Source organism: Arvicola amphibius, chromosome 3 (genome assembly GCF_903992535.2).
Source record: "Arvicola amphibius chromosome 3, mArvAmp1.2, whole genome shotgun sequence".
Lineage (NCBI taxonomy): Eukaryota > Metazoa > Chordata > Mammalia > Rodentia > Cricetidae > Arvicola > Arvicola amphibius.
The window spans coordinates 174,428,069-174,455,302 of record NC_052049.1 but is presented as its reverse complement, the minus strand read 5'-3'; the positions used below and the strand labels follow the sequence as shown (position 1 = coordinate 174,455,302).

Below are 27,234 nucleotides of genomic sequence, written 5' to 3'. Positions count from 1 at the left end.
GTTCCATCTTGTAGGCAGGGGTATGACATGTCCAGCTTCTCACAGGGAAGTTCCTGGCTGCTAGTGGAGCATGACCCCTCCCTGTCCATTCCCCCTACTCTGTACATCAAGTGTGTCCTACACAGGCCCCAGGAGAGTCGATGAGCTTCTGACCCCCTTTCTCCACCACAGCGTCCCATGCAAGCCCTGGCCATGGGAGGGGCACTGCCCCTGCCCCGGCCAGGCTGGCTCAGTTCTCCAACCCTGGGCCGAGCCAACCGCTTCCTCAGCACAGCTGCTGTGAGCCTCATGACCCCACGGCGACCTCTGAGCACCATGGAGAAAGTAAAGGTCCGCTCGCTGAACGTGGAACAGAGGACTCGTGAGGACAGTAGGTGCTAGGCAGAGCTGCTGAGGGAGCCTTCTGCTGTGTATAACCCCACCCCTTATCTTTGGCAAAGCCAGAATAGTCCCCCCCCCTTCCTACCACCTTGAGGCCTGGCCACATCCCAAGGGCACAGGAAGCGCAATCTGAAGACGTGAAATCAATATTACAAAAATAGGTTCTGGTGCTGCAGGGCCTTGCCCTGCACCCCACCCTCCCTTGACCCATTCTCCCTGAAGCTCCCTTCCTAGACAAGGAAGAGAGAGGGAATCCCCTCTCCTAGAAGGCCCATACAGCCTGTGCATATTGAAGAGAAAACTGGAAGCGGGTGAGGTAGCACCACCTTTAATCCCAGCACTAGTTAAGTAGAGGTAGTCAGAGCTCTGGGAGTTTAGAGCCAGCCTGGTCTACATAGCAAGACCCTGTCTCAAAGAACAAATAGAAAAGCCTGGCTTTTGTTCTGTCTTCTGCTCCGCAGTTGAGGGCAGCCATTGGAATGAGGGCCTGCTGTTGGGGAGACCCCCTGAAGAGCCCGAGCAGCCCCTTACGGAGAACTCCCTGTTGGAAGTCCTGGATGGCACTGTCATGATGTATAACCTCAGCGTCCACCAGCAGCTGGGCAAGGTCTTACGCTGTCAATCCATGTTCGTTGTGAGGGGTGGTCTGCCTGGTGGGATGCAGGAGTGCTTCCACGCCTGCCTGTGGGGTGTCAGTGCACACGAGTGTGTGTGTCACACAGCAGGACTCTGCCAATGCTGCCTGGCTCTGACTGTAGTATTTTTATAGGAAGAGACAGAAATTTGGGAACTTTGCAGGCTGGGGCCAGATTGGGTTTTAAAAAGCCTGGTTAAGGTACCCAAGGGTCACCCTAGATACGTGGTGTTCAATACTCCAGATGGTGGGCGTGTCCGATGATGTCAATGAGTATGCCATGGCCCTGAGAGACACAGAGGACAAACTCCGCCGCTGCCCCAAGAGGGTAAGGCTGGGCAGGAAGGTGGCATTGGAGCAGAAAGGTGTGGCACAGGGATGGTATGCTTGGGGGTCCCTAGTATACCAGGGCATCCCACAAAGGAAATTTTGTTCTGGGGATGCCCCAGCATTTTCCCCTGTCCCTACCCTGACCGCACCAAGTAGTGAGAGCAAGGCTGGCTGAGGAGCCTGTCTATCCTGAGCCCCATCGACCAGCCACAGCCCGTGCCAAGGTTCCCTACCCCTGCCCTCTCACTAAGTGCTGATGCATAGCCATCACCTCGTTAATAATGAATGGACCTTGAGTGCCTCCTCAACCACTCGGAGTCAGCAGGAAGCAGGCCCCGGCTCTCCCAGTCCCCTGGAGCCCCTCGGCCATGGCGTGCCTCGCCTGGGCTGGGCCTCCTTAGCAGGCCTTTTCTGCCTACTGTCACTAAAGCCTTGGCCTACCCAGCCATTGAAGTTGCAGTCTGGCCCTGTGTCCCTGGATGCTCACCCCAGGAACTCACTGAGGGGTTAACCAGGGCCTTCTTCTGGGACTTACTAGGTTGCCACTGATCACCACTGGCAGAAGTGAGCTTTCTAAGTGGAGCCCCACCCTTCCTCCCTCATCTTCCCTGGGCTAGAGCCCACATCAAACTGCCTAGTGAGATATGGGCGTGAGGCCATATTCTGATTGTCTTTTTTTCTTCTTGTGGGCCAGAGAAAGGATATCCTTGCAGAGCTGACCAAGAGCCAGAAAGTTTTCTCAGAAAAGCTGGACCACCTGAGCCGCCGGCTTGCCTGGGTCCATGCCACTGTCTACTCCCAGGTGAGTAGCCATGGCTCTGTCCAGCATGACCCGTTTTCAGCATCTGTTTGACTGTAGGCTGGGCACGTTGTACTAGGACCCTTAAGGACCCCAGTCTTCTGGGGTCCTGGCACGAACTCCATCCCTCTTCGTCAGATTGTCTTCTCACACGCCAGGCCATCTCTCTTGCACCTGTGGACTTAAGCAGGGGTTGTTTCTGCTCACCTTAGCCCTTCAGCCCATGACTCCTGCTTCCTCTCCACTCCACATGGCCCTGCCAACACATCCGGGGCTTTGTGACTCTCTCTGAGCCTTGCTTTCTTGTATCTGCCTCTGGCTAACTCACCTGCTACCTTGAGTCTGGACACTTCTCATTCTCTGTCACCTGCTTATTCATTCAGTAAAGACCTGAGTGTTCAGCGGCTGTCCAGACACTTGTCACACACAGACAACCAGAAAGATGAGCCTCTGCCCTCCCAGGCCAGTGGAGTACAGGGAGGGCTGACTATGCATTCCCTTTGAGACTGAAATTTGGCCCTTGCCCCTCTCAACTAGTTTCTTCTACCTATCCCTCCTGGCAGTAGTGGTGCCAGGAGGTTGTTCCTAGGTTCCCATGGAGAGAAGCATACTGTTCCCCTGGAACTGGGGAGTCAAAGCTGTTGGCATCTCTGTTTCTACCCAGTTATCTCTGCTCAGTGTGTCTCCTAACAGCCCCTTCTCCATACTTAAACCACTTCTACCTTTTACCTCTTCCTCCTCCTGCTGTCAAGATCAGCCAGGGACATTGTGTTGGAAGCTCCCCACCACTGGGCTCTGACCCCGGCCCCCTCTCTTGGCAGTCTGGCCACATCCTTCCACACCGCCGTCTCAGGACCATTGCCTTCCACCTCCTCTGCCTTGGTTGCTGTTCACTGTTTCCATTAAGAGCTATATATTTTTGAGTCTTTTTATTTGTTTGTTCATTTTTGAGACAGGGTTTCTTTACCTTGGCTGTCCTGGAACTCGCTCTGTAGACCAGGCTGGCCTCGAACTCACAGAGATCCACCTGCCTCTGCCTCCTGAGTGCTGGGATTAAAGGTGTGCACCACCTCCAGGCTTACTTTTGAGTCTTAAATTTATGGTTCTGATCCACTTTGAGTTAATTTTTGTAGATGGCATAAAGCAAGGTTTGGTTCCATTTTCTGTGTATGGGACTACAGTATCCAGTTTCTGTGTATGGGACTACAGTATCCTGTTGTTGGAGAGGACCAGTCTTTCCCTTTGATTCCTTGTCAAAATCAACTGACAGATGGAAGGGTTAACCCCTGACTCCCTTACTGTCTCCTTGGTCTGTACATATGTACCACACTTTTTTGATTATTTTTAGTAGTTTTTAACAATAAGTTTTGAAATCAGAAGGTTGGAAGATGGCTCAGCAGATAAGGGCATTTGCCACTACGTTACTTTCTTTGCTGTGAAGAGACACCATGACCAGGGCAACTTTTATAAAAGAAAGTTCGCGTTCAGTTTTAGAGAGTTAGTCCATTATCATCATGGCAGGGAGCATGGAGGCACACAAGCAGGCATGGTTCTGGAGTAGCTGAGCGCTTTCCACCCACTGGCAGCCAGGCAGAGAGACAGTCACTGGTCCTGGCAAGGGCTTTTGAAACATCAAAGCTCATTTCCATTGACACACCTCCAACAAGGCCACGCCCACTCCCTCCCAAACATTCTACCAAGAGCTGACTAAGCATTTAAATCTGTGAGCGTATGGGGGCCAATCTCATTCAAACCATCACAGTCCCCAAGGAGAGAACTGACTCCTGCAAGTTATCCTCTGACATCTACATGTTCATCATGGCATACATGCATGTGTGCACACACACACACTCACACTTGCACACAAATAAACAAATAAATGTAAAAGGAAAGAAAAGAACTGGAGAGATGGAGCCGTGGTTAAGAATGGTTGCTGCTCTTACAGAAGGCTGGAGTTGATTCCCAGAACCCTCATCAGGAAGCCCACTGCTGCCTGTAGCTCCAACTCCAGGGGACCCGCACTCACATGCACACGCAATGCACACACACATAACTAAGATTAATAAGTCTTAAGAAAAAGAAAGAAGAGCCGGGCGGTGGTGGCGCACGCCTTTAATCCCAGCACTCGGGAGGCAGAGGCAGGCGGATTTCTGTGAGTCTGAGGCCATCCTGGTCTACAAGAGCTAGTTCCAGGACAGGCTCCAAAGCTACAGAGAAACCCTGTCTCGAAAAACCAAAAAAGAAAGAATAAGCAACTTTGTTTCCTGCTAGAGTGTTTTGGATACTTCAGGGTATTTGAAGCTTCATAGCAATGGCTAAATGGATTTTCTTTTTTCTTAAAAAGATTTTGTGTGTTTGTGTGAGTGTGTATATGTGTGTGTGTGAGAGAGAGAGAGTGAGTGCTTTGCTTTCATGTATGTTGTCTGAATCACATGCATGCCTGGAGCCCAGAGAGGTCAGAAGAGGGCATTGAATACCCTGAGGCTGGAGCTACAGTTGGTTGTGAGTCCTTATGTGGGTGCTGGAAATCAAACCTGGGTCTTCTGGAAGAGCAGCAAGCACTCTTAACTACTGAGCCATTTCTCCAGCCCAAGTTTCCTATTTCTTCAACCACATTGTTGGAAGCAGTAGATTCCTTTGGTCACTACCAATACTGTAGCAATATTAAGTCAACGACCCATGAATAGAGATGTCTCTGATTACTTCTAATTATGCCCTCAATTTCCTCCAGCACTATCTAGTGGTTTCATTTTGAGTCCTGCAACCTTGCTTGTTTCTTTTTTTTATAATTATGTTTTTTGAATATTTATTTTATGTACATTGGTATTTTGCCTGGGTGTATGTATGTGTGAGGGTGTCAGATTCTCTTAAATTGGAGTTACAGACAGTTGTGAGCTGCCATGTGGGTGCTGGGGATTGAACCTGGATCCTCTTGAAGAGCAGCCATTGCTCTTAACCACTGAGCCATCTCTCCAGCCCTATAATTGTGGGGTTTTAAAGTAACTTATTTATTTTATGTATGCTATTGTTTTGCCTGCATGTGTGTCTGTGTGAGGCTGTCAGATCCCCTGGAATGGGAGTTACAGACAGTTGTGAGCTGTAGGTGCTGGGAGCTGAACCCTGGTCCTCTGGAAGAGCAACCAGTGCTCTTAACCACTGAGCCATCTCCAGCCCCCACCCCAAATTTGTTTCTAATTCTCTCTCCTTGTGTGTGTGTGCCCTTTAGGATTTCTAAGCATAAGACAGTGTTTGTGAATAGAGGTGACCTTACTGTTCCCATCCGAATTTGGATGCCTTTTGTTTTTCTTGCGTAGTTTTCCCTGGCTGTGTTCCCCAATACCGTGTTGAATAGAAGAGATAAAAATGGGCTTTTTCTGAATCTCAGACAAAGAACGACCCCAAATTTGAGACCCTGAGCATGATGTGGGATGCAGGCTTTTCATAACTGGCCTCCTTTTGTTGAGCTGCCTTCTCTTCCTGCATCTTCAGCCTCACTCCGCCTGCTCTGAGAAGTGTGCCCTGTTATTAAAGGGTGAGTGTGCGCTCTTCCTCGGACTGCACCTGCCAATGACACTCCCTCCTCCCTGCTGTCTTAGCGACCTCCCTTCCCCAGCGCTTGCTCAAGCACAGGCTCCTCGCCCTCTGAGATAGTGCTCACATGTTTGTCCTGTCCCCAGTCTCAGTGGCACAGCTTCATCACCGGGGCCCTTGGCTACAGTGTGCCATTGTCATCTTGCTTTCGGCTTACCTTCCTGGGTCTTCCATGGTGACAGTGTATGCACTGCCCATGTGTGGGCTCAGGCCCACTCCTCAGCCTTCTGTGTATTTTCTTCGGTCCTGGAATGTGGGACACCTTAGAGAGCTCGTGTCAAGTGCAGATTCTGTGCCTCTGAACTGGGGCTTGGCACCCTCTTAGGTTTTGCTCCCTCTCAATCCTAAAGGAGACTCTAAGAGCCGCTATGGGACTAGGCCCTTTCTTTCTTCTGGCTTCTCTTCCCACAGCGGGCATGCTGCCTTCCTTTCCCACCAGCTTCTCCTTCGAGCTCAGACCACATTTGCGCTCAGACCACATTTGCCTGTCTCCTCCCCACAAATCTTTGTGAGCGTGCACAGGTGCCCGTGCTCTTTGTGCTAGGGTGCACTCCCTCTTCCTGGATGGAGCTTCTCTGCTCCATCTCCTCAGGAATGGGAAAGCCATTCTTTTTTTTTTTCTTTTTGAGCAACAGCTTTTCTCTGATCTTATGTTTTATTTATTCTTTTCTCAGACATTACATCCCAACCACAGTTTCCCCTCCCTCCACTTCTCCCAGCTCCCTCCACCTCCCTGTCCCAGATCCTTCTCCCTTGGGGACGCCATTCTTAGTGTATAGGCAACACAGCCTCTGTCTCCCCAGTCGTGGCGATTCAGTTCTCCGTCTACTGTCCTAGGTCTGGCCACTGCCATGGCTCCTTCACAGTCCTGTCCCCGATTGTCTTCATAGTGCTCTCCACACCCACCTCTTTACCCTGTCATAACTGGTTCTCATCGGGGTCAGGGTACTGCCCTGCCTGGCTGGACTCGTACTTGCTGAGGACTTCATTCCTTCAGCTTAGGTCACCGATCACACCTGCTGGAGTGCAGGTCTCAGTTCTGATGTCATTGTCATGAGAAGGCCTTCCTGATCCCTAGACCAGACCGTGTCCCTGTGGCCCTCACAGTAAATGGCCCAGCAGCATTCTGTGTGCTTCCTGCAGGAGAAAATGCTGGATATCTACTGGCTGCTGCGTGTCTGCCTACGGACCATCGAGCATGGGGATCGCACAGGATCACTTTTTGCCTTCATGCCTGAGTTCTACCTAAGCGTGGCCATCAACAGCTACAGTGCTCTCAAGAATTATTTTGGCCCTGTGCACAGCATGGAGGAGCTCCCAGGTGATGTGCACAGCTGGGAGGGAAGCGCAGAAAAGAGATCTTTAGAGTGAACTCGGCAGGCTCTAGTTCATCGTCACCACCCGACCACACACATCGAGCTCTCGTACTGAACTAGCGCTGCAGGCTCAGAGGCAGCTCTCCAGGGGCTCCAATGGCAGCAGATGGCTAGGACCCCTGACTTTCTCTCCTTTGCTGGTGTTGCTGATGGCTCAGCAGCTGGCTCCTCCCCTTGCCGCCCCACCCCAGGGATTGGTTTCAGGGTGGCAGTAAGACAGGCACCATACTTGTATTGTAAAGCTTAACAAGAGGAGAACACTGCTGGGCTCGATACCAACAAGACCACTGACCCAGGCTGGGCCTACCAGTGGGTACCCAGAGTAGGCAGCCCCTCGCTTGTGCCTACCAGCGCCTACCAGTCCTGGTGTTGCTCTGTCTTCAGAGTTCTAGGAACCAAGCAGCTCTGACTGCTGAGTTGTCAGGTGCATTCCAGAATGAGGTGCCTTAGTCAGGACTCTTATCTGAATCTGTCTGCTCCCCACAGTGCCTTAATCCTCTTCCCAATTGCCAGGGTATTGTGTTGCCTTGCCCAGTGTCTCTAGATGCTAAGATGGGTCCAGATTGGTCCCCCGCAGCTAGCTCTAGGGTCGGCTACACAAAGCCTGCCCACCTTAACAAAGGACATGCCTTCTCTGGAACCCTTACTCCTGGTCAGAAGTCCTCACTGCCCTCCTTTGCAGGATATGAAGAGACCCTGACCCGCTTGGCTGCCACCCTTGCCAAACACTTTGCTGACCCACGCATCGTAGGCACTGGTGAGATGTCTTCCAGAGGACCATGGGAATGGGGGCTGGAATGGCATGTCCGACAAGCTGTTTTCTACCTAAACTGTGCCCGTTAGGGCATTAGGCTTGGGGGTCCCGGCCCATGCAGAGACTTGCTGAGCCATAGCATATCCTGACAGACATTCGAGACTCACTGATGCAGGCCCTGGCCAGCTATGTGTGCTACCCACACTCCCTGCGGGCTGTGGAACGGATCCCCGAGGAGCAGTGAGTAGAATCCTGGCGGGGGGGATACACACCCACTCTTCATAGGATCATGTCCAGCCTCACCCTGTGTCTGCCATCCCTCACCTTCCTAGACGTATCGCCATGGTGAAGAACCTTTTGGCACCCTATGAGCAACGGCCCTGGGCCCAGACCAACTGGATCCTAGTACGGCTTTGGAGGGTAAGCCTGACCTGAGGGGATGGCTAAGGCCAGCTGGAAGGAAGTGTTACTCTGCCCCTCTGACTCCTTTTGTTTCACCTCCAGGGCTGTGGGTTTGGATACCGCTATACACGGCTTCCGCATCTGCTGAAAACCAAGCCAGAGGATGCCAATTTACCCAGCCTTCAAAGTGAGTATCCAGGCTGGACAGGTCCCAGTGACAGCTCTAGACAGCCTGGACAGGTCCCGGTGACAGCTCTAGACAGCCTGGACGGGTCCCGGTGACAGCTCTTGACAGGCTGGACAGGTTCCAGTGACAGCTCTAGACAACCTGGACGGGTCCCGGTGACAGCTCTAGACAACCTGGACGGGTCCCGGTGACAGCTCTAGACAACCTGGACGGGTCCCGGTGACAGCTCTAGACAGGCTGGACGGGTCCCGGTGACAGCTCTAGACAGGTTGGTAACCCTTTCCTGCTACGCTCAGGGTCTCTTTGAGACTCCTGTCCTCCAGGCCTATCTCCTGGACTTGTTCTAGGCTCCCAACCCTTTTCTTGGTTTTCCATTTTTCCTACTGCCTAGGAAAAATGAGAGCTAGGCTAGGACAAGTCCTTTTGTTTCCCATCAGCCTGTAGTGAAGGCTCACAGGGAAAGGAGGCCACACCCCTCCATTGCTGCTAGCTTATGTCTATATAGTACACACTGCATTCCTTGCCCTGTGCCAGCCTCCTTACTCCCAGCCACATTCCCAAAGTGTATCTTCTTTTTTGTTATCTTTTGGCCTTGGATCGACTCAAGAGGGGCATAAGCTAGAAACTGATGAGGACCCAAAGTGGGCTTCAGGTTTGGTTCAGAACAGAAGCTGCGCTGTCTCCTGTGCCTGTCAAAGGGTCGTTAGCCCAAGGGTCTTCCCCTGGGCCTGGCTGAGCCCCTGAGCTGTGCAGCTGGCAGGGAGGGCTTGCCACGGTCCTCACTCACGCACCATCATCTCGCCCTTTCAGACAGCATCCTGGTCTCTGGGTATTCCCAGAGAGGCCCGTGCAGCCTCACACAGCAAGTCCTTGCTAAACTCCTTCGTCTAGACTCTAGGACAGAGCTGAACTGCAAGTGGGGAGGGCGGTGGGGCAGACACCTTCCTATGCTGGGACTATTGATTTGCATCAGAGGGTTAGAGAGGAATGTCGGGCCAGCTGTAGCCGAGAGCTCTGGTTACTGCTGCCCTTCCACCCCAGACTTGGCACTCACCACCTAATCCATGTGCCAAGGCCAGGCCAAGGGCAGCAGAGGACAGCAGGCCCAGTTTGGGCTCTTGCAGAAGGTGGCTGTGATAGCAGTGGAGACGGTCTAAGTTGTCTTGTCTGTATCTGACACTTTCCTGCAGGCATGCGATTCAGAATTCGCTTCAGATGAGGCCAAAAGCCGTCTGGCTGCTCCAGCCGATGGGCTGTGGCTTGCTCAGTGGGAGGGAGGCATACTTGTTCCTAACTCCCAAGCGGTGCTCGTCTACTTTCATGATCTGAATATTCTTAGGGAGCCACCTTTTGGTTCTTATACCAGTGTTCCAGTATGTGACAAGCAGGGGTCCGCACTGCGAGCCCCCGGTGATTTTGCTTGTTGTTCATCTGCCCCCAGAACCCTGCCCCTCCACCCTGCTGCAGCAGCACATGGCAGACCTGCTGCGACAAGGGCCTGATGTAGCACCCAGCTTCCTCAACAGCGTCCTTAACCAGCTCAACTGGGCCTTCTCTGAGTTCATCGGCATGATCCAGGAGGTAGGCTATGGAGTGTTGGGGTAGGGGTGGGCAGAGGCCAGGGCCCAGCAGTGTTCAGGGCCTCTGACTGCCTCCTGCCTTTCTGTTGGTGACTCAGATTCAACAGGCTGCTGAACGCCTGGAGCGAAACTTTGTGGACAGCCGGCAGCTCAAGGTCTGTGCCACCTGCTTTGACCTCTCGGTCAGCTTGTTGCGAGTCTTGGAAATGACCATCACATTGGTGCCTGAGATATTCCTTGACTGGTCCCGCCCTACCTCTGAGATGCTGCTTCGGCGTCTTGCACAGGTGTGTCCACCTGGGCCAGGAGGGTAAGACCCTGGGATAACTCATGTGGCGCGCTTGCCCATCCACCAATAGGCTTCTGCCCTCACAGCTGCTGAACCAGGTGCTGAACCGGGTGACAGCTGAGAGGAACCTGTTTGACCGTGTGGTCACCCTACGGCTTCCTGGTAAGGATCTCGATGCCCTGCACCACAGCACACCAAGGCCTTAGTTTCCATGCCAGGAGCATCAGTGCTAGATTCTGCATTTGGTACCAGGACAGCCATGCTGTGCAGCCCCGGCCTCAGCTTGCCTTTCTGTAGGAAGACTAGTGGGAAAAACCTGCCTGAAGCTCCTGCTGCAGAGCTGCGTGAATGCTCCATCTTCCTTCCCTCCCTATAGGCCTGGAGAGTGTGGACCACTACCCTATCCTGGTGGCAGTGACCGGCATCCTGGTACGCCTCCTGGTGCATGGTCCAGCCTCAGAGTGAGTGTTGGGGACTGTTGGCCCCCATGGGAACTGGGTGTGCCCTTTGAGGAGGGGCTGATGGGGCAGGGCCTCATTGTACACGCTCAGAATCTAGTTTGGGACACTGAGGCAAAGGATAGGTGGTAAGGGGCTACCCAGGCACACAGAACTACCCATCTGGGAAGACCCAGCAGTGACCATGTACCACCTTTATTACAAAATACCTTAGTAGGCATCCAGGACAGAGAAAGCCACCAGCTCATCCTGGGAGGGGCTCCGACCCTCTTCCCTACCCGCCTTGTAGGAGTGGCAGAGTCTATGAGTTCAGGATACTGCTTCAGCCATTAGGCTGAGATGAGCGCCAGTCATATGAGGCCTCATGCCCTCCAGGGACATGAATCCCAGGTCAGTCATAGTCGCCAGGCTTTTTCTGCTGGGTTGGGAGCCCATGGGATTGGCTCCACCTCTAGCTGAAGACAGCAGGGCTACTCTTGCAGGAGTGTCCTGAAGGAGCCACGCATGCCCACCAGACTCCACAGGAGTCGTAAGCTTTCCGGAGGCTGGGTGGTGGTAGTAGACAGGGCCCTCTTTCAGCAGAGGAAGGGCTCATTTATTCCTTCCATCCTAAGAGTGGGAGCTGGATCTTCTGAGCTGCCCTCTCCCTCCTTGGTGAGCTCCCTGGCAGAGAAGGGAAGGTGGTATGCCCGACTTCTGTACCACACCCTAACATCTGCTTTAACTCTTGAAGTGCTCCCAGAGTTTTAATGCAAGGGCTCTTACCAGATGGTTTTGGTCCCTAATCTTCATGGGACATTTGGTGACTCAAAGAGGTCCTAGGGAAAGCAGGCTCTTGTAGTCCGAGGCCTTATCCTGAGCTAGGCAGAGCAGGAGGCAAGTTGGGGAGCCTCAACCCCTTTACCAGTGAGTAAAACGATTATGGTCCAGGTCAAGGCTCACATGCAGTTGAAGGACCAGGCACAGTGCATCCCCCCAGCATGTCAGTTCTCTAGAATGCAGCAGCAGACAGGGCAAGCAGCAGGAGGTCTGTGTCCTGTATGGGGACACCCGGCAGTCTAGCTCATCATGAGACCATCTGAGCCTGTGGAACTGGCTGACTCGGAACCAGCCTTGAGTTGCAGCTCCATGGGATTGCACAGGTCAAAGTCTTCAGCTGCTGCTAGCTGCACACGGCCATTGAGACCTTTCTTGCCCGGCTCCAGGAAGACCACATGCTTGTGGACACTGGCCTTGCGGCTGGGTGCATCTGGTGGCGTGGTGCTGAGCACTGAGGACTGTGCACTCAGCTCCTGGAGTGAACTGGGTGCTCGGGGCCAGCAGCGGTTACGGCAGGCTCGCCGGCAACGCCGGCAGCAGTGACAGCAGCCACGACACGGTGGTGCAAACAAGTAAAGTAGCACCAGCACCAGGCCCACAATACAGCCCAGCAATGTGGTGAAGCCTGTGTTGAAAGTCTCCGGCTCAGGCCGAGGTTTATGCACACTCACATTGAACTCAAGGGTCTGGTTGTGATGCAGGCGGGGCCCAGTTGCCAAGCACACAAAGATGCCTGCGTGCTGCTCTTGTACCCTGTGTATTGCTAAGCTGCCATCAGCCAACACAGCAATGCTGCCATCCTGAGAGCCTGGTGCAACAAGCAGCTCATTTTTTGGTGAAACCCAGGCTACTCGTGCAGCAGGCATGCTGGTGTTGCAGTAGAGCCTCAGGGACTGCCCCACTTGCGTGTCCAGCTGTTCTTCAGGGAGTTCTAAGTCTAGAGCTGCAGCAGCCGAGCAGTTCTCAAACACCCGGCTGTGCTCAAAGAAGCGCACTCGGGATGCGGAAACCTGGAAGACCAAGCATGTGTACTCACGTGCAAAATCACGCAGGGCACTTAGGCCCCGCTGGTGCCAGCGCTGGAGCAGGTGGTAGAGGCGGCAGTTACAGGGCAGTGGGTTGTTGTGCAAGTAGAGCCCATTCTTGAGGAAAGCTGGCAGTGCAGCCAGCCTGGAGATGGAGATGTGTCTCAGCCAGTTGGAGGACAGGTCTAGAGTACGCAGGTGAGTTGTCCCCAGACCGTGCAAATGGTTGAAAGAAAAAGAGGTGAGTTCATTGCAGCCAAGATAGAGGTGGCTGAGCATGTTCAAACCCTGGAAGGCATCCAGGTCCAAGTGTACCAGGCGGTTATTGAAGAGAAGCAATCTCTCCAGCCTCTCCAGTCCATCCAGGTCATGGGTGTGGAGTATCTTCAACATATTAGATGATAGATCAAGTATCCTCAGGCCACTGGCATTGGTGAAGACACCGTGGCCCAGCACATCCAATTTATTGTAGCCTAGGTACAGGACACGCAGCCGGGAGAGGGGTGCTAACCAGCCAGGGTACAGGCGTTTGAGTGCATTGTGGCTCAAGTCGAGTTCTGCAGCAGTGGCAGGTAATGCTACCGGCACGTCCTGTAATCCATGGCCCGCGCAGCTCAGCACATCAGCAGTACAGATGCATTTATTGGGGCAGTTGTGGGGAGCAAGAGGCAGAAAGTCCTCCAAATCTGAGGTGCCTAATCCAGCACCCAGCATGCACAGTAGTATGCCTGGCACCACCAGCCAGGCCATGGCAGTGACCACCAGTGAAGAGATGGGGGCAGCTCAGTGCTGGTCAGCAGCTCCGTGACTCACCTGCTGGCGTACGGGCTTGCCGATTGTGGTTCCCTGTGGCCCATGGCTGGAGAGGCAGTATCGGCTCCACCCTCCCAGCTAGCTTCTGCTCTTCTGGTCTGGAGTTGTGAGCTGGGGCCCCAGCCCTTCTTACTGTTCTGCTAGCTTCTCCAAGTGCTTTTCTGACGGGATTCTAAGTACTCACTAGGAAGTGACTGCTCAGGGGTGGGGACCCAAGCTCCTATTGGCTCCTGCTGTTAAGGGGTGGGGCAGCCACATGCCCCGGCACTTGGAAGACCCAGCGTGACCGCTAGAGGGCGCCAACGTCCTAGTTCGCTTGACTGGAAGGCTTATTTCCCTCTTGAGCAAAAGGAGAAAGTCTTGAGGTTTTTTTTTTTTTTTTCCTTTTGTCGTTTATGTTCTAAGTTATTTTGAAGGATTAATGTATTATGTGGTAGGCGGAATCCTCGCCCTTCTCCCTTTAGAGATTTACTTATTTGTGTATGCAGGTGCTCACGGAGAAGTCAGATGCTAACTAGTGGGACAGTGGTTTTTCTCCTTCCATTCTGTGGGTCCTGGGGATCAGAGTCAGGTCCTACTAAGGCCCCGGGACTTAAGAGGCTTGGTAAGCATCAAAATGCAAAAAATGAAGGCGTAATAATGAGGCCTCTGGGTTGTCAGCCCACCCCACAGTAGAGGTGATTCTCACACAGGCTCAACGCTTTCCCACTACCTATGCACCTTCCCTGTCTAGGACAGAGCAAGCCACCTCGGTGCTCCTGGCTGATCCCTGCTTCCAGCTCCGTTCCATATGCTATCTCCTGGGGCAGCCAGAGCCCCTAGCACCTGGCACTACCTTGCCTGCCCCGGACCGGAAACGCTTCTCTCTACAGAGTTGTAAGTGGGCCAGGGGTGGGTCAGAAAAGAGTTCCAGGGTGTTCTAAAAGCTCAGGATCCTCAAGAACAGCAATACACCTGACTGGGAGTATTCAAGAGGCACTGAGTTCTAGTCCTACAAGGGACCTGACACCAACTACCACTAACCCAGATACAGATTATATCAATGCGGAGGAGCTGGCCCAGGTGGAGCAGATGCTGGCACACCTGACGGCTGCGTCTGCCCAGGCAGCAGCGGCCTCCCTGGTGAGTGGAGCTAAAACACACAGGCCCATGCTATTTCAGTACATCTGTGCACACCAGGGTAGGTACAGATACAGCCCCACCCACCCTTCACTCTCCGTCCACAGCCCACCAGTGAAGAGGACCTCTGCCCAATCTGCTATGCCCACCCCATCTCTGCTGTGTTCCAGCCTTGTGGCCACAAGTCCTGCAAGTAAGTGGGCCCCATGGACTTGGGCGGCGACTAGGACACACAAGACAGAGCTCATTCCCCTTCCCTCTTGCAGAGCCTGCATCAACCAGCATCTGATGAACAACAAGGACTGCTTCTTCTGCAAGGCCACCATCGTGTCTGTAGAGGACTGGGACAAGGCAGCCACCACAAGTGCCACCTCCTCGGCTGCCTAGGCCAGCCTAATGCACACAGCTTGCACCATCCTGGAACCTCCACCCCCAGACCCAGCCCGAGCCCTACTCACGAGCTCTTTTGGCTCTGTTTCCCATCACCCTCACTCTTAGACAGTTCCATCCATCTGCCTGTGGGAGCCTCATTGGTGGGAGCCCAGCCACACCCTAATTTTGCCTGAGCTTGACTTGCAATCCAGGCTACAGTGAGCATTAAATTATTATTCCATACAGCTCTGGGCCCAGCTCTTCTTGAGGGAGTGGGGCTTGTGGGTTATGCCCAGCAGGATTCTGTCAGTTTCGGTCCCCATCAGAAGGCAGATGTCCAACAGCTTGAGAGTCACCCATTCCTCCCTAGACGGACGGCACCAAGTCCAGGGTCTTGTGAAGTGCTGAGTGGTTCCTACACTGCTGACGGTGAAGAGGGGCTTGGCCAGCCCTATGTATCCCTCACATGATAATACGAGGCTCTGGCACCGATTCCCCAATAGACTTGTGGGGCAGCACACTGGCTCCATTGAGGTAGAGTTCATCATTAACTATGACATCCTCGCCCAACACAGTCACATTCTCCATGCGCACCTGCGGGGGGAGGGGGAGGAGCCTTGTTAATAGGACATACACATTCCCTGCGCCTATCCCCACCCAGCCCAGCTCACAGGCTTACCCACTGGCCAACACGGCAGCGCCAGCCCACGATGCATGACTCAAGCCAGGAGTGGGAGCGGATGTGCGCATCCCGAAGCACTGTACACCGCCGAATGCACACGCCATCCTCCACCACCACACCAGGACCCAGGCTCACATTGGGGCCAATGCTGCAGTTCTGACCAATACGGGCACTTGGGTCCTGAGAGTGTTGAGGACAGTAAGAGTCGGTCATTTGTCTCCCAAATCTGAAAGGGTTAGTGACAGGCTGGGCAAGGGCCTCACCACAAGGACATTCCCCACAATGCCAGGGCCTGAATAGAGTCTCTCTGGATGCTTCTGTCTCAGTGATTGCAGGAAGAGGCACATGCCAGTGAGGAAATCCTTGGGCTGTCCAATGTCCATCCAGAAGCCTGCAGGGAGAAGTGAATCAGAGGATCTGCCAACTACAGACTAGCCCTTACCCGATGGCCTTTCTGCCTCACCCGGGAGCTCCATGGCATATAGCTGCCCCTCCTGGGCCATGACTGGGAAGATCTCCTTCTCAATGGATGTAGGCTTCAGCTGTGGAAGTAGACAACTTGTGAGCAGGTCACATGACAGAGCCCGGCTCCACCCTAGCCTGCCAGCAGTCTCTTACACACCTGGATGCGCTGCAGCACAGCTGGGCTCAGGATGTACATGCCTGCATTGATCTTATTGGATACAAATACCTGCGGCTTCTCAACAAAACGGTGAATGCGGCCTGTGTCAGCCTCACATACCACCACGCCATACTTGGAAGGCTCCTCCACCTTGGTTACCTGAATATGGAGGCGGGAGGCACCTTAGGCCTAGTACAGTGTTCTTTATCCTTGATATACATGCATATCCCACGTTTCAAAGGCTTTGCCCCCGAAACATCCTACACATACACAGCTTTGCACAACATGAAGAGAGTTTAAGAATGAGTGTCCGGACCAACTGGGTATGAGGGTGGGGATATCAGAGAAGAAAGACTTAGTCTCTTACCAAGATGGAGCCCTCCTGGCCGTGGTGTCGATGGAACTGCACCATGGCTTGGAATGGGAAATCACAGATCACATCGCTGTTGAGAACGAAGAAAGGGTCTGCGGTCTCAGAGAGTAGGTCTCGGGCCAGTGCCAGAGGCCCAGCTAGGCAAGGGGACAAGTCATATGTTACTACCAGATTGGATAATGCCTTTACTCACACTAAACCATGACCAAAAGCCTTTCTTTCTCTACTGACCTGTCCCCAGAGGCTCCTCTTCATGAGACATAGAGATTCGGATTCCAAGCTAAAAGGAAGAAGTCATCTGGTTATATTCTCCCTTGAGCCCCAGGGATCAAAAGAAAGAACTAAGTCCATACATGCCTCACCCTTTGCTCCTGTGCCTTCATTTCCTTTTCCAACATCTGTGACATGTAGCTCACAGCCAGAATCACGTGGTTCACACCTGCCTGTGGGAAACAATAAGGTGTACTAATTGACGGGCTCGGTTACAAGGTATGACCACCCCTGGCCATCCCTTATCCATCCCTCTTCCCGCCACAGCTGACCCAGGGCCTTACCGCGGCAAGCGCCTCCACTTGATGCAGCAAGATGGGCTTATTGCAGAAGTCCACCAATGGCTTCGGGGTGCTTAGCGTCAGCGGCCGCAACCGTGTCCCATACCCACCCACCAAGATCAGTGCCTTCATCGTGCCTGCGGGTGACAGGAGTGGGTCCCTGGCTCCAAAGTACCTTCAGGCCCCCTGACCGACTCCTGCCGCGCACTCCCACCACCGTGCCCTGACCGCGTCCTTCACCAGCCAGACCGACGGACTCTGACCTCACCTCGTCCACCTGATCTACCTTGATGTAGGGGCTAGGGGCAGCCAGAACACCGAAGGAGGAACTGGTTGGAGACACGGGCTGGCCTGGAGTTCCGGCCGGAGGCGGCGCAGCCAGTGACGTAACCAGGAAGAGCCGCCAATCGGCTGCCGTCTACGTGGCAGAGCCACCCGCAGTCGATCGCCCAGCGCTACGCGGCGGCAGACGTAGCCAATTAGATTCCCAATGCGCTGGGCTGCTATGGGGACCCGGAGAACTCGCGGGTCAGATGCCCATTGGCGGATCTAAAGGCGGAACTGGAGGAGTTAGCTTGGCTTCCTATCGGAACCGGGTCCGCCACGAAGCACCCTCCTTCGGCCACGCCCAGTCAGAGCGGCCTCCCCCGCCCCCCCCACCCCCCGGGTCCACCCCAACGACCATGCTCCTTGGTGCCCCCCCAGACCCCAGCTCCAGCAACACTTGCCTTGCCCCTCAGTGCCTGCTTCGACTCCCATCTCCAACCTCTCCTGTGCTGCCCCAAAACTCAGGCACCGCCCTTCAGTACCCGTTTCGACCCAGTTCAGTCCGGTCCCCCAATTCCTACCTGGCACCTCCCCTTAAGTGGAGAACAAGAAGTGTGAGTGACTAGCTAGGCCAGCCCACCCAGAGGTTGTGAAGGTTTCACGAAGACTTGGACAGAGTTCAGTTTCTAGAGGCTTTATTTTGACATATACGACCTGACACAAGCGGGCGGGTAGTGCTGGGTGTACAGAGAGGGGCCGGCACGGGCCAAGCACTCCTCTCCTCCACACACAAGACCCCGGGGAAACGCAAGCGCGCCTAAACGCCAATGGATTCACGCGTGTATCCAGGCGCAGGTCTTAGGGTATGTAGGCAGTTGTGTAGCTTCCAGGAAAGAGGAGCAGAAAACAATTTCCAGAAATCAAAGTCTTATATTTCCTCTACAGAAGCAAAGGAACTTTCCCCAGGTTCTTTTATCTCAATAAAATGCAGGGTTTTTTTTTTTCTTTAATGGGCACAGACACAACCAACTTACACAGCTGTAAAGTTCAAAGCAGTTTGCATCTAAGGAACGTGCACGTGGCCAGATGGAGCAAATGAGCAGCAGATATTGAACTAGCCCAGACCCCTGGCCTCTAGGAGAGAGAATCCATTGCACAGGCCCAAAGCTGGAAGGGTGGGGTCCCAGGCGAGTTAGTTACTACACTGGTCCCTTCGGTCTTTAAGCACCACCCATCCCATTTTACTCCCACACATCTCCTGGGGCTGGTGTGAGCCTAGCCCAGGGAAATACTATGGAGAGGGGTAATCTGAGCTCCCCAACCCATGATCCCAGTTGCACTTTGGTCCCAAATTGGGGCTGGGAAGGCAGGGCCTGTCAGGAACAGACTCTAGCCTGGGACAGGTAGAAAAGCAATGGCCACACTAGCCACCACCTATCAGATAAACGAGCTGGCCCTCCAGATATCAAAAGTGCTGAAAAGTGGGGCCCTGTCCTTGAGGAGAAGCAGAAAATCCCAGCCTTTCCATGCTGTAGAGGCAGAACTTGCAATGTAGTGGGTACAGCCTCCCTTGCTACATAAGCAGCAACAGAATGGGGCAGTGCCTCCCAGAATCTGGTAATTGGGGAAGTACAGCACATTCCTAGGAGGTCACCCTGGCCCCAAACCCCTCTCTTAACCTCTATCCTGGCAGATATGTATCTACACTAATGAACACTTACTGCCCCCATGGTTGAAGCAACAGAATACTACTGGACAGAAGACAGTTGTTACTAACCAGAAATGGGCAAAGCTGTGCCTCCCTGCCCTAAGGAATGGGAACCTGCCCACCACTGGCACCAGGGTCAGAAGACCATGCCTGGGGTCCGTCAAGGAGCCCTTTTCAGGGGCTGCATCTCTACGAACCAGGAAATTATACCATTAGTTACCAGTATTTCTCAAAGGTTGGCAGTATTATCTTCAAATGCCAAAACAGACATGTCAAAAGCACTGATCACTGGCCACAGACTTGGAGACTGCTGCTTGCCCCGGCGATGGCTGAGTGTAGTGTAACCTGCTAGACACCCGTGTTACAGGCAGCAGGTCTCTACCATCAAAGGGCTGGGAGCAAAAATAAAGCAATGGGTCAGAATCAGCCCTTGAGCCTTCAGTGCCCCACTGTTGGTGCTGAGGGTCATACCCCAGGCCCACAAGAAGGCCACCAGGCCAGCAAGTGAACACAACTACAGGTCATTCTGCTAGCAGGTTTGTAAAACAGCAGAACCTGCTAAGGAGGGCACAGGCGCAAAGGCTCACCTCAGAAGAGGGAAAGACTATTCTGCTGAGGAAAGCATGAAGGAAATCAATAGCTACTAATCAACAAGGCTATACTCCAGAAAGCTCACCACAAAACAGGGGCTGGCAGGTGGACAAACGAACTCACTGACAGACCCCAGGAATTAACTGGACAAAGCTCTGAGCAGACTCTGGGCACCTGTACCCATGGTCCTATGTCCCTAAAAGCAGAAAAGTTTAAAGTTCTCCCTCCAAGCCTAGAGCCTGGAACACCATATAACAGGCTGCTGCCTTGAGCTTGGCCTGGAGAAGACAAGACCCTGAGCGGACCACAGACCCTGAGCCCTGGGAGCAGCAGCCCATCCAGAGGCAGCACAGCTGCCCAAACTAGAGGAAGGGACACCACCCAAAGCTCAAGAACTGCAAATACTGTCTAGGCCAGAGCCACGAAAGGCCCTTAGGCCTACTGGGACACTGACTCTCCTCAGTGGACAGAGCGGTGCCCATCTCAGTGGGATAGGAGGCTATGGGGCCTCCTTAGGCAAGGGATCTCGGCAAGGCTGGCTGGGGTTGTAGACAAAGGAGCAAGTTTACATGCCAGTGGGTGCTGAGGGATCCCAGGGCCTGCCCTCTGCTGTGAGTTGGCCTTAGCTCAGTTTCACAAATCTAGCCAAATGCCAACATCAGACCCGAGGATGAGTCCACCTGTGCAGTCAGTCCTGTAATGCCGAGGGCAACTACTCAAGCACTGGCCCACAACTAGAAAGGCCCCCAAGACACGGGCACTTAACCCTTCCCAATTCTGGGAAATAAGGGATGAGTAGGCATGGAGAGACCCTGTGCCAGCCTAGGGCTTTACCTCATAACCAGCAAAGCCCTGCAGTCACACACCCCAAAAACCTTAGGCAAGGGAACCAAAGTTCAAAGGCATTCTGTCTCTGCTGCCAAGCCCACTGGGGCCACGTCTTCCTGAGTCAGCCTGGACACAGCAGATAGAGCCACAAAGCTAAGGAGCCTGGCTGAGAGGATGTATGTTCTGCCCTCCTTTATATATAGATGGATTCCATATATATACATATATAGATACACATATATATGGATTCCAGGCTACAGCTAAAAACATTTCTTTTAGTTTACACCAAAGAGAAATATAACCCTTTAAAAGCAAGTCAGTGTGTCCTCACAGCAAGTTCAGAGCAATGGTCCCTGCCTGTGGGTGGAGAAGAAGGGGTCTTAGGGCCCAGAAGTGGGCCTACTGGTTCTCGTCCCGCATCTGTTCCATAATGCTGATAAGATTCTCCAAACCAAACACATAGCCTCTGTCCGGCCCGTCGTGAACAGTGGGGTCATCCCGGAAGCCCTTGAATGTGCTGTGTGCAAAGTCGATCATGCGGACATCCACCTTGGGTGGAGAGGAGGGGCCAGCCTCAAGGTTGGTGCTGCTTGGGCTAGTGCTGGGGCCACAGAGTGGTGGCACCTCAGGGAGCCCCATGTCCACGTGCTTGAGTCGTAGCTCAGACCGGCACTCCTTGCCATCATAGATGACGAGCAGAGAACTGGAGTAGAAGCGGTAGGAGGCCTGCCGCTCCAGCACAGCTTTGAGGCCCCGGAGTTTGCTCAGGATAGGCTCAAAGAGATCACGTCGCAGGTCCAGGCCATTGTGCAGATATTGATACAGGGCATTGCGGAAGCCTTCACTGGAGAGTCCACGACCATAGTACTTGTTCCTGCAGAGGTAATGACCTGTGTCCAGCTGGTATACCTAAAACCCCAGGAGACAAGATAGGGTTGAGTACCAGGAAGGTTTGATGTCCACAAAGTGTCCCCAAGCAAAACAAAAACAAAAACAGCAAACAAACAAAGAACAACAACAAAACAGAAACCCCAACCAACCAAACAAAACAGTCTGGAAGGCACTCTGACCAACCTGAGCTCTTCAGCTCCTCCTACTGGAGCAGGGAGGCCACATTCAATTCACCCCAGGTTTTCCCGTCATGGAGCTGTGAAAGCCAACACCAGGCCTATAGCCATCACTTTAGAAGCCTGCCTCCAAGCTGTCCCAGGGCCCAGCTAGACTCTAACTGGGAACACACTGCTGATAGACAAGTCTTATTTGCCCAGTGATAAGGCGGCAGGCTCTCTCAATGACCCTGCACATGGAGCTCAAAGTCAAGTGAGGAAAGCAGGGCTCAGTGAACCTACTTGCAAAGACATATTTGGCTCTGGGTGGGTGACTCACCCTTTCAGAGGAGATTCTGGAACAGTGCAGGCCTGGAGGACACGGGTGTCAGGCAGGTATGGGCACAACCTAAAGCATGCACCTGGCAGCACCTGGGCTCTTACCAGTGGTGACTCACCTGCATGCCACAGACCCTGACCCCCAGTGTAGCGGATGTGCTCTGCTCACACTTCCTCATCTGCCGGGCTGCTTTCTCGGCTGATGCATCATCCCCATGCTGTCGGGTACCCATCTTCAAGTCCAGCACACAAGGGTACTTGAAGTGGTGTACCACATTCTCAAGCAGGAGGAACTCTGGGCCCGAGTCAAGAAGAATGACAACCACACTCACTGTCCGCTCCACCCAGGAAAGCACAATTACGATCTATAAAAGTGGCATTCTGGCTGCCTTCTGGGAACCTAGTCTTCATACTGGTGCCTGGCCCAGCCTTCATACAAGGGGAGATGCTTAGTCTTACTGCAACTTGGTAAGCTATGCTTTGCTGATACCCATGGGAAACCAGCCCCTTTCTGAACAGAAACAGAGCAGGAATGGGGGGAGGAGAGGTAGGAGAAGTAGCCCAGGACTACACAGTCAGATCCTGTCTCAAAAAAATATTTTTTTTTTTTTTTTTTTTTTTTTTTTTTTTGGTTTTTTCGAGACAGGGTTTCTCTGTGGTTTTGGAGCCTGTCCTGGAACTAGCTCTTGTAGACCAGGCTGGTCTCGAACTCACAGAGATCCGCCTGCCTCTGCCTCCCGAGTGCTGGGATTAAAGGCGTGCGCCACCACCGCCCGGCTTCAAAAAATTTTTAATTAAAAAAATTGGGGCTGGAGTACACACCTTTAATGCCAACACTCTAGAGGCAGTAGCATGTCCACCTTCCCAAGATGAACCTCTACCCACTGAACACTCACTCCCCATCTACCGTTTCTGCTCTCCTGGCTAGGAAGTGGTCTTCTGGAGGCAGCTCCCTTACTAGACTCTGCTAGCATGAGTCCTCTTCTGTCAGCCTTAGGAAGATTCTTCTAAGATTCACTCATGCCATACAGTAAATCAGCACTTCACTCCTGGCTGCTGGAGAGAACTGAGCAGTTTAGAGCATTTGTTGTTGCTTTTGCAGAGGACCTGGGTTCAATTCCATCACCAACCAACTCTAACTCCAGTTCTCTCTGGCCTCCACAGGCACCTGGCACATGCATGGTACGTATCTATACATATAGGAAAAACATTCATACATATGAAATTGAATCTACAAAAAAAAAAAATGAATTGTAGCCTGGCGTGGTGGTACACACTTTTAAACCCAGTACTTGGGAGGCAAAGGTAGGCAGATCTCTGAGTTCAAGGTCAGTGTGGTTTATATAGTAAGTTCCAGAACTGCTAGGACTATGTAGAGACCCTGTCTCAAAAAAAAAAAAAAAAAATTCTTGTATGGCCTATATAATTTTCCAGAACATGTATACAAGACACCCACTGATCTTATTTTTAAATTTTCAGGTGTGTGTGTGTTACGTTGTGGGGTGTGGGTGTGGATACACATGTGTGGAGGACAGAGGTCAGCATCAGCTATCTTTCCTTAACTGCTTTCTACCTTTATTTATTTTTTTTAAAAATTTATTTATTTAAGTATACAGTGGTTTGCCTGCATGCATGCCTACAGGCCAGAAGAGGGCACCAGATCTCATTACAGGTGGTTGTGAACCACCATGTGGTTGCTGGGAATTGAACTCAGGACCTTTGGAAGAGCAAGCAGTGCTCTTAACCACTGAGCCATCTCTCCAGCCCTCTACCTTTATTTTTAAGGCAGGATTTCTCACTGAACTTGAAGCTTACTGATCCAGCTAGGCTGGCTAGCCAACAAACTTGAGGGACCTGGCTCTACCCTTTCAGTACTGTGATTACACACACACACAAAACCTGGCCTTTTTTTTTTTTTTTTTTTTTTTTTTGAGTTCTGTGGATCTAAACTCAGGTCATCAGGCTTGCGTAACTTTACTGACTCGGGTACCTCCTCAGCCCTTTGACAGTCTCATGATCCCAGGATACTCAGCCTGGAGAACATAAGGGTGACTTTGAACTTCTGGTTTTCCTGTCTCCGGCTAGAGAGCAGAGACAACAGCATACACCACCACACCTAGATTTATTATTGTTTTCTATTGTTTAGACCTACCACACACATAATAAGGTGAAGAACATTTGGCCTCATTCCTGCCACCATTAGTAAACCAAGGCCTCACTTCGTCTAGTAACTCACCTAGACCTAAGAAATAAGAAAGACATTTTTGCAGCAATATTACAGAAAGAAAGAAAGAAAGAAAGAAAGAAAGAAAGAAAGAAAGAAAGAAAGAAAGAAAGAAAGAAAGAAAGAACAAGCAAACACGAGGGAATCAAATTCTAACATTCCCAACAGGAATTTTCAGAAAGTGCTTGACTTAAAATCTATCTTGGTGAGAATAAACAATGGTTCAACGTCCAGTCATGAATGGGACGTGTATCATCCTTCCAAGGCTTAGGGGGCATTGTGGAGGAAGGGGAGGTGGGAAGGAGGGTGTATGACAGTCTTCTGAACATCACACGGGGCTCACACTCATGAGCTCACAGCAGCTGCAGTTGCTGACTAAGGCTTCACTAGACCAGGACAAGATGGAGCATGTGGGGAGAAGCGCATGCTGCTGCACTCACAGCAACAGGGGTTACCTACATAACAAGACCTGCACGAGAGCCGCCCATCAGCATTCCAGCATGAACTGGAGAGGGGCACACGAGGCCTTACCACTAGCTGAGGGGCTACTGGTAAAGGCTGTGAGGGCAGGGGTTCATTTTTCTTCAGGGGTATGGCTGCCACTAAGTTACCCATAATCTAGTATACAACCCCATACCCATGCATATACCAGCACTCTACTTAAATTCTGTGGGTTAGCCAGGTGGTGGTGGCAAACACCTTTAATCTCAGAGCTTGGGAGGCAGAGGCAGGCAGATCTCAATGAATTCAAGGCCAGCCTGGTCTACAAAGCAAGTTCCAAGACAGCTAGGACTGCTACACAGAGAAACCCTGTCTCAAAAAAATAAAAATATTCAGTGGGTTTTTTGTTCATGTGTTTACTTTTTTCATGAAGGCAGGAAAGGCACAGGTTCCAATGAGAGAGCAATAAGGGAACAGAATGGGTATGTGAGCACATACTTTATATTAGTTCCTGGACAGCCAGGGCTACACAGGAAAACCCTTTCTTGAAAAAAACCACAAAAAAAAAAAGGAAGGGAAGGAGGGAGGGAGGGAAGAAGAAAGAAAGAGGGAGGCAAAGAGGGAGGGAAGAAAGAAAAAAATGGTCAGGCCACAGAAAGGGCACAGTGCATGACATGACATGTGACATGGTGGTTGTACTCTTTAAAACCGGAAACAGCTACCACTACCCATGCAAGATCAGTTCTATACACAAAATAATGTCACGGAAGGGGGAGGGGCTCAGAGGGCCCCATCCCTACCTAAGGATTTATATGTAATCAATGGTTGAGAGGAGAAAGATTTTTCTCCTCGGTAATGTAAGGTACCAAATTCCTGTAAATAACCCCATGCAGCGTCCTGGGACACAAAGGGGGCTAGTGGGAAGAGGAAGATTAGTGGAAGGGACACTAGAGAACATAACAGGTGGATGTGATCAAAATACATATGTACACAAATAAGAACCTCATAATAAAATCTACTAGTATGTCCAATATATACTAATAAAAAAACCACTTAAAGCTGGTGGTGGTGGCGCACGCCTCTAATCCCAGCACTCGGGAGGCAGAGGCAGGTGGATCTCTGAGTTCGAGGCCAGCCTGGTCTACAAGAGCTAGTTCCAGGACAGGCTCTAGAAACTACAGAGAAACCCTGTCTCGAAAAACCAAAAAAAAAAAAAAAAAAACCCAAAAAACTCACTTTAAAATATCTATCTTCAGAGTAAGAGGAGGTTAGTTAGTTGTTCAATGATAGAGCAAATGCTTGGGCAGGAACGAAGCCCTACATTCAGTCCCCAGACCTGAAACACAAGAATAAGAACAAAACTATCTTGCCATTTCTCACACAATTTCCAATCAGTGGACAAGGATACTGTAGAGTTTTCGGTCCTTGGACTCGGAACGCATACGGCTCAGCTGCTGCTTGTGGCAGCGCAGGCTCCAAGGGTTGTAGCTGATCTTCTCAGAACTCAGACCGCTATTGCTGTCTAGCATCTGGAAAGGAACATCTGAGTGGCTGTGTAGCTCCACCTTTGGACTCTTTGCCTCCTGGGGGCTAAGAAGAAGAACAACATGGCACTAAGAGAACAAAGAAGTCATCTTTAGAGACGCAGAGTAGAGAAGGGTTAGAGAAAGCCTAGCCTGTCACTCAGAACCTCCTTACAGGTGGCACTGGCCCAGATAAAAGTGAGTAAACAGAATGAAAGTTGTCCTCCTTGGGCCTCTGGAAAAAAATCATGTCAAATTATAGCGTATGATACCACTTCCCATTTGATTAGCGTCAAAAGAAAAATCTGGACACTGGCAGCATGGGCCAGCGGGTAAAAGTACTTGCTGCACAAACCTGGCAACCTGAGATGGAGCCCCAAGATCCACACGGTAGAAGGAAAGACCTAACTTCATCAACTTTGATCTCTAGACATACATAAAGGGACATGCACACCCACACCCACATACCCAATAATAAATGGTACTTAATTTAAATAGTAAAAAAAGAGCCAGATCACACCTTTGATCTCAGTACTCAGGAGGCAGAGGCAGGCAGATCTCTGGGAGTGCAAAGCCAACCTGTTCTACACAGTGAGTTCCAGGAAAGTCAGGAGTACACAGAGACTGTGTGGGCAGGGAGGGAACAGTTGTGGGGGAGGATGAAAGAACACTAGGTGCTGGAGAGGTGGCTACATAGTTAAGAATACCTACAGCTTGTAGAGGACTGGAGCTTGGTTCCCAGTACTAAACCTACCCATGCAAGATCAGTTCTATACACAAACACCATGTCATGGAGGGGGAGGGGCTCAGAGGGTCCCGTCCCTACCTAAGGATTTATATGTAATCAATGGTTGAGAGGAGAGAGATTTTTAACATGAGGGGCTCATGACTGCTTGTACTGTGTCAGGGCCTGGAAGATCTAATGTCCCAGGATCCTCTGCAAACATCTGAACTCAGGCACACATACCCACACACAGACATATATATGCATACAATTAAAAATAATAAAAATATAAATAAATCCTCAAAATAAAAGAAGAAGAAGAAACTAGAACAAGTACCATGCAGGATGTAAAGAAGCTGAAGCCCTTCCTTGTACACTGCTGGTTT

General features: G+C 51.8%; 4 protein-coding genes across 12 annotated transcripts in view; 1 reads left to right on the top strand and 3 right to left on the bottom strand.

Moving 5' to 3' along the window:
- The window catches only part of Rnf123 (ring finger protein 123), a 29,470-nt gene extending 14,296 nt beyond the window's left edge, over positions 1-15,174 (top strand). For 8 of the 9 annotated variants that reach the window (XM_038322825.2, XM_038322824.2, XM_038322831.2 and 5 more), the window contains exons 23-39: positions 172-370; positions 843-988; positions 1,260-1,343; positions 2,040-2,147; positions 6,879-7,056; positions 7,794-7,868; positions 8,018-8,105; positions 8,198-8,285; positions 8,370-8,454; positions 9,896-10,035; positions 10,133-10,321; positions 10,410-10,485; positions 10,700-10,784; positions 14,172-14,314; positions 14,466-14,560; positions 14,665-14,750; positions 14,824-15,174. In XM_038322825.2, coding sequence (XP_038178753.1) covers positions 172-370; positions 843-988; positions 1,260-1,343; positions 2,040-2,147; positions 6,879-7,056; positions 7,794-7,868; positions 8,018-8,105; positions 8,198-8,285; positions 8,370-8,454; positions 9,896-10,035; positions 10,133-10,321; positions 10,410-10,485; positions 10,700-10,784; positions 14,172-14,314; positions 14,466-14,560; positions 14,665-14,750; positions 14,824-14,944 — 1,986 coding nt within the window. In that variant the 3' untranslated portion in view covers positions 14,945-15,174. Of the gene's footprint in view, positions 1-171; positions 371-842; positions 989-1,259; positions 1,344-2,039; positions 2,148-6,878; positions 7,057-7,793; positions 7,869-8,017; positions 8,106-8,197; positions 8,286-8,369; positions 8,455-9,895; positions 10,036-10,132; positions 10,322-10,409; positions 10,486-10,699; positions 10,785-13,926; positions 14,043-14,171; positions 14,315-14,465; positions 14,561-14,664; positions 14,751-14,823 lie in introns of those variants that run through there. The other variant, XR_005284670.1, reaches the window with a different exon arrangement.
- On the bottom strand, positions 10,978-14,997 carry Amigo3 (adhesion molecule with Ig like domain 3). The gene has a single exon (XM_038322834.1). It carries the CDS (start codon positions 13,373-13,375, stop codon positions 11,840-11,842), a length of 1,536 nt encoding a protein of 511 aa, XP_038178762.1. The 5' UTR covers positions 13,376-14,997; the 3' UTR covers positions 10,978-11,839.
- Gmppb (GDP-mannose pyrophosphorylase B) lies at positions 15,144-17,525 on the bottom strand. The gene is made up of 9 exons (XM_038322835.2): positions 17,161-17,525; positions 16,969-17,049; positions 16,838-16,886; positions 16,601-16,743; positions 16,234-16,392; positions 16,075-16,153; positions 15,875-16,002; positions 15,609-15,791; positions 15,144-15,523 (listed from the first exon to the last, which is right to left on the bottom strand). Exons 1-9 carry the CDS (start codon positions 17,287-17,289, stop codon positions 15,392-15,394), a joined length of 1,083 nt encoding a protein of 360 aa, XP_038178763.1. The 5' UTR covers positions 17,290-17,525; the 3' UTR covers positions 15,144-15,391.
- A 577-nt stretch (positions 17,526-18,102) lies between these two features.
- The window catches only part of Ip6k1 (inositol hexakisphosphate kinase 1), a 43,334-nt gene continuing 34,202 nt past the window's right edge, over positions 18,103-27,234 (bottom strand). The window contains exons 4-6 of the mRNA XM_038322700.2: positions 26,010-26,191; positions 22,056-22,231; positions 18,103-21,460 (exon numbers count right to left, since the gene is read on the bottom strand). Of these exons, the coding sequence (XP_038178628.1) occupies positions 20,951-21,460; positions 22,056-22,231; positions 26,010-26,191 (868 nt within the window). The 3' untranslated portion in view covers positions 18,103-20,950. The remainder of the gene's footprint in view (positions 21,461-22,055; positions 22,232-26,009; positions 26,192-27,234) is intronic.